This window comes from Echinops telfairi, unplaced genomic scaffold, assembly GCF_000313985.2.
Source record: "Echinops telfairi isolate 266 unplaced genomic scaffold, ASM31398v2 ScPeMD7_7421;HRSCAF=8459, whole genome shotgun sequence".
NCBI lineage: Eukaryota > Metazoa > Chordata > Mammalia > Afrosoricida > Tenrecidae > Echinops > Echinops telfairi.
In genome coordinates, this window is record NW_022111321.1 from 9443853 (window position 1) to 9452536 (window position 8684).

The 8684-nt window shown below is 39.0% G+C and overlaps 1 protein-coding gene across 1 annotated transcript in view; it reads left to right on the forward strand.

The window, feature by feature from the left end:
• CNTN5 (contactin 5) overlaps positions 1–8684 on the forward strand; it is a 1071081-nt gene that overhangs the window by 785307 nt on the left and 277090 nt on the right. The window contains exon 14 of the mRNA XM_045297732.1: positions 1982–2059. Within this exon, the coding sequence (XP_045153667.1) occupies positions 1982–2059 (78 nt within the window). The remainder of the gene's footprint in view (positions 1–1981; positions 2060–8684) is intronic.

The window sequence follows — 8684 nt, forward strand, 5'->3', positions numbered from 1 at the left end:
AGAGGCTAGGATGGCGAGACTTGTCTCACGTAACTTTGGACAGGTTGTCAGGAGAGACCAGTCCCTGGAGAAAGACATCATGCTTGGTAAAGTGGAGGGGCAATGCAGAAGGGTCAGACCCTCGAGGAGATGGATTGTCACAATGGCTGCAATGATGGGCTCCGGCCTAGAAGCAATTGTGAGGATGATGCGGGACGAGGCGGTGTTTGGTTCTGTTGCACATACGTTCCATGTGAGTCGGAACGGACTTTTGAAAGTACCTCAAAACAACCACACCAGGAGGCAAATGGGAGGAAGACCTGGGAATCTGCTCCCAATAAAGAGTGCAGCCAACAAAACCCTGCGGCTCAGTGCTATCGGTCAGAGGGGGTTGCTCTGGGTGTTCTGTAGCTCACTGCTGGCAAGTCGCTGTTGACTCACAGTGATTCCTGGTGGCTTTCTGAAACGTTAACTGTTTACCGTTGTAGAAAGCCCAGTCTTTCTGGGCAGGGCGGAGAGGCGGGCTGCTACTGGCTATGAACTGCCAACCGGATGAATGGCAGCCCAACGCATAACCACTACAAGACTAGGTCTCCACTGAGTGTTCCATAGTGCCCAACAATAACCCTGTGTCCCAGGAGCTCTGCAATTTATAAAACAAGCAAACAAACAAAAAAAGAGCCTTCCTTCTTCACATTCACCTCCAGCTGCATGGCCTAGCCAATGGCATCCCTGGCTTCTTTCAGGTGCTTTCCAGGCACAGGTTGAGAGTTTGCTAACTGCTCCGGAAAAGTCCAGACTTTCAAGCACAGAATTCTCCTTAGATGCTATATTTTATTAAAATGGAGATAATAAAGCAATTCTATGTTTTCTAATCTTTTTTGGAAATTTATACCTGAGTCCAGAGCAACGTCATGATCATTCTCAATGAGCCTCCAACATAAATATTCTACTTGGATATTATTTAGAAATACAGAAATCCGATTCCCACCCTTGGCTATTCAGATGCAGCTGGCCCCGGGATCTGGAGTTTCCATGAGTGCACAGGTAGCTCAAGAGCAGGCAGCTTGGAACACACAGCTGCTCAGGGTCACCATTTCTCCTCAAACAAGTGAACTGAACCACAGTTCACCCCCCTGATTTGTATTTATTAGCTCTAATTATGCAGTCTGTTCAGATCCTGTGTCAGGTCCTTTGTTTACGTGAAAACCAGGGCTCCTTAAACTCTCAAATCATGGGCGTTCATGCACAGTTAGAGCTGACAATAAGACAGGCAGGGCTTTCTCAGGACAAACAAAGCAAAAACAGGTCAGAGGAGCAGTTCTTCAGGAAGGCTTCAACAATCTAAATATTGTATCAGAGATAGCTCATGGCTCGAGCTCTACCGCCCTCCTGTCTTGAAGCCAACATTGCTCCTTTATCTCTGTGTTTCCTTGCTTGTCGTCTTGCCCGCCTACCACCAGCTACCCCTCCTGACTGGCGCACAGCATTCTAAAGTTACACTGAGCACATGATGTTAATCCAGACTATCTGCCCATCCTACATCTGCTGCATCAATGAGCACTTAACTTAAGTGGCATTTTCAGGTCTCTTAGTTTGCTCACTACTCCTAACTTTCAAAGATTCTAACCATGTGTAAGCCCTTTAAAACTTTTAGGAGTACTGTAATCATAAACTGGCTCTTCTCTCTAAAGTTAAGATCTAGTGGTGTGTTTGGGAGGGGAAGAATGTGAGGTGGTGTTGTGGTTTTTCATGGAAGCCTTTGTGTTTTAAATTACTGGGTCACGCCCTCTTCCCCCCTCTACCTTGAGCTTCACAAACTTTGTGGGGGTGGGGTGAACCTGGTCATTTCAAAAAATACTTATTTAACCCAGTCTGATTTTATCTACATTTATGCCCTCAATGGTTTATTTCAACATGTCATGCCATAATATAGCTCCATTATCTTTACTGCCAGTCCTGTTTCAAACTTCTATAAAAATTCCTGTTTCTTACTTGACAGAAAAAGAGCCAGGCTATATGGTGCCGATCAAGTATATTAGCTATGGAGTGGATGGGATGAGGAAAAACAATTGGTTAGGTAGGTCTGGCTTCCTGAGTATGTGATCCATGTAGGTCCATAAAATCCCACGCTTGGATAGGTTACATGCTGGGTTGAATGCTTTGCTATCAGCGCTTTAAATGTTTTAATTATTGAATAATAGTCATTGTTCCAAAATTTTTGTTTTGTGTTTCTCTTGGATCATTCCTGTCACTTATTATCTGAGTAATTCAAGCCAAGTTAACTTTAATTTTTACATTCATCAGAAAAGAATGGTAATGGTCCCTACATCGTAAGGTTGTTGTTGTTGTTTAACAAAACACAACGTTCCTTCCAATATGTTGAATGCAGCTAGTTTCCATTTTCTTGGAGTAGATGATTTGCACCTCCATTCTGGAATGATCCTTTCCCTTGGAGCCATTGCAGTGAGCATCGTATACAAACCCCTCTCACATCATCCATCCCCTGAAACCTCATCCGCCCCAGTCTGGGAACTCTGTCACTCTTGCCCTTTCTGGGTGACTCCATTATTGGTCACCAATATCTCTGCATTGTGACTGCCATTCAACTTAGTGACTGGTACTTGATCTTGACTCAGACAATCTCAGCCTATGAGTTAGATCCAGCTTACAAACTCACCTTTCCTAAAATCTAGGCTATATATCTCACCATGTAAGATAAACCTACCCAGTGGTCTTCAATTTTTCTCCAAGAATATGATGGTACCTCAAAAAGCTCATGGAACATTTCCGTTAACTTTTAATTCCATTTCCCCCCCAAACTTCTTGAACTGCCCTCTTGTTTTGTCTGCCTCACTGATTTCCCTAAGCAATAACTTCCCATTATTTACCATAGAACTCTTTAACAGCCACCTGGAGAAAGAGGGAAAAAAGTAAAGGTAAGCCTCGTGCTTATTTTAAGGCAAATCAGAATTGTGTTGTTGGTGGGCATTTTTTCTTTAAGCTGTTTCAGTAAACACAGAAGCCCGGGAACAATAGAATGTTCAAGTTGCTTCGCTGGCAGAAAGACTAGGCTTCCCCTAATGCTTTGCCTATCACTTCATTAATTTTTCAACATGCTGCATTCTTTAAGGAAACATGAGTCACAAAATTTTAGCTGAAAAAAAAATTAGTGCCTTATTTCCCATTACTCACTGAAATATAGAAATTCACTTTTTCCTCAGCCATTCCAGGGAAGCAAATACCCTTGTAAGCTATATTACTGTACATTATAACCTCCTCAGTGCCTTTCATAATACCAAAAGAGCAGAGGGGTTTTAAAATGGACAAAAAACCTTTGATACCATTGAGTTCAACTTCCTCATTTTACAGAAAATTAACCTGAGTCTGAGTGTTAAAATTATTTGCCTAAATTCAGGAACCTACCTCTCCTAATTTTCTGCCAAGTGCCTTTCCCAGAATATGCCATATTGCTATCTATAATGAGAATCGGGTCCATTTCCCATGAGAATAAGGAAGATTTGGGTTAAAAAGAAGAGGACTTTGTTTTTGTTTTGCAGAGAAATATTAGGAAAATGGAAATCAGTAGCATCAGCCAAACACACAGAGGATGAAGTAAGTTATTCTTGGCAATTGACTACTGGGGGGAGGGCGAAAATCATTAAAAGCTTCAATGACAGGCAAATGAATAATGAAAAATGTGATGAGATAAATCAAAATTTGGCACTGCTAGGATCAAAAAGAAGAGTAGAATGTATGGAATGAAAGATGATGTCTGGATTTAACATTCATTCGTGACTCACTTGGGAATTTTGAGATAAAATGTTCTCTGAAATACTAAATATCTATTTATTAAAATGTTAGGGACTGAGAGATCAATGGATTGTCACAGAATGTTATTGAAAACAGACATTTACATATCAGGTAATAAAACAGTACACACATTCTATATTGAAGACCAAATTACACCCTCATTCTCATCTATTTTCTTTAATGCCAGGTCAATAGAATTTGTGAGGAAAAAAATAGACAAAGGAGGGAGTTGACTGAAAACTGTAAAATAAATCATTTAGAGAATTTCTTTTAATTCCCATTTGTCTCATTGTCAGAATTACCAAGATACTGTAAGAAGATAAACTCACTGATAGGTAAGCTCTATGAGCTAATAATCTTCTTTTATAAATGGATTACACATCCTCTTTTTATTCCATTAATCTTTATTTTAGCATAGAATGACTACTACAAGATTTTAAAGTTGGATCCAATTACCTAAGGATATCTTGGCATAAAATATAGGAAAGTATAAACAAAGAAGCATGTTCTTGATGGTTAAGAAGATTAAGTGATGGACTAACCAAAAGTTTGGGAGTTGAACCCTGCCCCCACCCTGAAGTACCTTGGAAGCAAGCCTAGTAATCTGCTTAAAAATATATCAGTTTTGTAAATCCTGTGCAGCAATTCTGCTCTGCACACATGTGGTCACCCTGAGCTGAAATCTACTTGATAACAACTAACAACAGAAGCAAAGAAATTATATGTCATCGAAATATACAGTATGTGTCATTTCAATCATTTTATATCCACAGTGACTTTGGGAGTAGTAATGACTTGACATAGATTGGTATAAGCATCTATCATCGCCACTGACTTGTTACATGCTTACAAAATGAGAATAATGTTAGGATCCCAAGGGCATGATCTTTTAAGACAAGAATAAACCTCTTCAAGACAAGTTTGTTTTGCTTATTTGTTTGATTGGCTGTGTTTTAGATCGACTCTATCAGTGAGAAACATTAGCCAGAGCCTTATCTCTACAAGTCTCTTGGCTAGAATCTTCATTTCAGATCAGGTCAGTTTACCTTTACACCCTCTCTGCCTTGAATCTAGGGATTCTCTTTCGACATATCTATGTAACACACCATCCATGAATTCACTTATTTATTGATTACGAGTTTGTAACATACGCAGGGTGATCATTCTGCTGGGTTCTGTCATTTTTCGGCAGTCCACTCTAAATTGGGTCACTAGTTTTGCTGATCTTGGCTGGACTCTTCGACACCACTCATTCCATTGTTAACATCTGTCCGATATTATTGGTTTGAATCAGCTCTGATCCACACAAACCATCACTCTAGCAGATTACGCAAGCTCGATCACCTGGCAGCGGGCAGGGTTCCAAAAGAATGAGGAGAACTCTTACTCAGCCTTTTGAAATCTAGGCTCAGAGCTGGCTCAGCACCAGCTGTTTCTATTGACCCCAGCAACCCATGAAGGCAGTGAAGATCAAAGAGCGAGGAAATGCATGACACCTCTAAGGAGGAGCTGCGAGGTCACATTGTAAAAGGAAAGGCAGTCCTTGTTTTCCAGACCTTTTGTTTTTGTTGCAAATATATATATTTGCAACTGAGAATTGGTTACTGGGTCAAGATGGCACAGCATATTAATGGCAGAATCACTGTGATTTATCACACGTTTTCATATTAAAATTTTACATCCTCCCAGACAACCAGGGATAGGTAGTCACACTACACTGAGATTCATGATAACCTGGCACATGATCCAATAACTTTTCACTATAAGACAACTGACTTTGATCCATGGCATATGTCACTGAATGATTACGAGTCTGTGGTTAGTCTACCCTTGCATCTCCACAACCATACTTGTTTCTATTTAGTGGACCCATCGGCTGTATTTAGCACTGTGCTGAAGGAATTTAAGGCAGGTTGATATGACAACCATACAAGGCCACATCGCCATTTCTGCAATGTTCCAGGTATTTTAATGTCTCTAGATGTATATTCTTTCCTTCCCTCTCCCATCCTTCTCCCTTTTCCTCTCCTGTCCTCGTTCACTCACTCAACCACTCCTTTTTTCTTCTAAAATACTTCTATGGCATCCTCAATTGCCTTCTCTTTGGCTTCTGAGTGTTCTGCCCTGCTCACTCCTCTTCCCCACCTGAAGAAATAAGCTCTACAGCTTGACTAAGTTATCATATTCTGGGCTGCTACACACTTAGCCATATTTCAATCTAAGTATTTAGCACATTGATTCTATTAAGGTAGCTCACTACCTCACTATATTGTTGTTTTCATCTTGGCCCTTTATTTACACCCAATAGATAATATATATTTTCATTGTTATTTTACTTGAATAAATTCATGAACAAGTTTTATTTCCTTGGTATTCCACTGCAACATGGGAATTTTATTTTTCTCCATTAAAAATCTTGGGTTTCTGGGGGATTTTTTTTTTTAGCTCTAGTTATCCATTAGGAATGTTTTATATTTTCTTTTATTATAACTTTAATCTCAGAAGAGCAAGAAAATGTTGTAGATAAGGCAATAATATAATATAATGAATTAAGCTAAATAGTGTTCTGTCACCATAATGTTTAAATGGACCTGATGATGATTAAAATGAAGCTGAAAACTGTAGACTTAGCATGTTTGGTATAGATGAATACAAGACAGGCATGAAATCGATTTTTTTTTTATGTAGTCAACTTTATTCTCCTTAAGCCCCAAAATAGAGTTTAGTTGTACAAGCATCACGAGTTACAGTCTTGCCAAAGAGGGCCTGGCCTGGGATGAAGGCGGGGTGAGGGGCTAGTCAGAGGCCAGTCCTCAGGGGTCTCTTTAAAATGCTACAGCACACCTTATAGGCAACAGAAATTTCCACGACGTATGTTACTGTTAAACAGACATGAACATTTGGAAATGAGACTGCAGAGGAAGGGATGGGATAAAAGCCAAAATTTATGAAGTTTTGCACTGGTGCCAAATTTTATATTTCTACTTTTTAAACATTGTTTATGACCACTTGTTCATTTAGCTTTCAACGTCCAGTTATACCTTTCCATGGTCATTGAATTGACTGTATTTCACAGGGTCCCATTTTCTTTGCTGCTATGACTTCTCTGCTTGATCTCACCTCTTTTCCTGAGTAATTCCTACTTTTCCTTTCTGCTCCTCCCCCCCCCTCCCCCCCACTTTCTGTAAGTCAATTAAAGGTATATAACTGTACCACATTAAAAAAAATTTATTCGGGCCAAACTTTTGTCTGCCCAAAATTAGAAAGTAAAATGTGGGCCAGTTCAGCAGTTGAACTATGCTATTTAAAGAGAGGGCCATATTGGAAGACGTTGCCGCTTTGGTGGAGAACGTGGTAAATTAGTCAAATCTTAGAGCTTAAAAAACTCCCCTTTCAGCTTCCCTTTTTCTGTATATTTCCTATATGTCAGTTTTATTGGTTCTAAATGAACACACTTAGATATCAAGCTCTAAATTCCTATTCTATTGAACCTAACACATATTAAGCAAAAGGTAAAGTCCACGAGTCAGATACCTTTCTCTCATCATCAACATTCATGCTTTCCAATAGTTTAAGCCATATTTAATATTTAAAATGAAATGCTATTGAAATGTGTGTAAATGCTTAAAATTAATAAGTAAAGAGTAGCTGGCATGGCCGCATTCACATTGGTCTTCCGACTTTACTTAAATTTAAAATAAAACTCTGTATTAAAACGTTAATATTTTTATTGACACTTCAGTAGTTGCAAATGAGTCTTCCCCAGCTTTCCTCCTGATTTTAGCATTTTGCCTAATTCTGATTTCATGCATCGCTAAGTTCTGTACAATCTGCGTCTTGGAGCGCATCATGTACTAATTTTGCTCTGACAACCTTGTAATGGGAATTTGAACACTTATTACATTTTCCTTGTTAAAACTAGGGGAGGGAAGGCAGTCCGTGTGTTTATAGCTCTCTAACCTTGCCTTGGTGAGGTGAAGTTTGATGTAGCTATTTCCTTTTACTTTGAAATCTCATTTGTAAGAACACCATTCCACACGTGGTGCTGCATGTTTCCGTGGTGAACTCACTCACCTTGTGAAAGAGTACTCGTAGTCCTGTAAATCCTACTTTGCCCCCGTCAGTAGTGGGGGGTTAAAGAGGGAAGTCTATTTCATTGCTGAAATTCTACCCAGCAGTGCTTGGGACATACCACAAGCAAGCTGACAAATATTATTACACGCCAAGGGATCCAGAAGCTTCCTTTAGGGAAAACGTCTCCTGGAGGGACTTCTTTTGGTCACAAATAGCCCTTTGTTCATTAATTTTGTAGGTGAATAATTACTTTCTACAGCATGCCCACAACAAGTTACATACATCGGTGTCAGACTGATATAAGATTATATATATATATCACAGATGAACATGAAGATGAAGATTGAAATTATCCAGGGAACTGAACTTGAGAAATACTTTACAAAGTCACAGAATTTATTTTGTATTTTGTGTTTTGTCCAAATAGAAGAGAAATCATTAAATTGTCTGCTTCTATTATGTTACTATAAAAAAGAAATGAATACTCTGAGAGAAAAGGTGAAAAATGTAATTGTCCAAAAAGCAAAGTTTTTTAGGCATTACAGAATAGATAGGTATCAGAATATAAAGTTCCAGAACAAATTATTATTATCATTATTAGTCATATATAATAAGAGTTAAATAGAGTACCTGCTAGGTATCAAGCTTTGTACCAGACACTTTAGCATCTAATTTAATGCTGTACCTCATTGATATAAAGTAGTAATGATTATACCCATCTTATAGATACTAAAGTTGCTGATGAAACCGCACAACTGGAACTACACAGTCATACTAGTTGGTGACAAACTGATGTTCAATTCCAGGTTGTCAAAAAA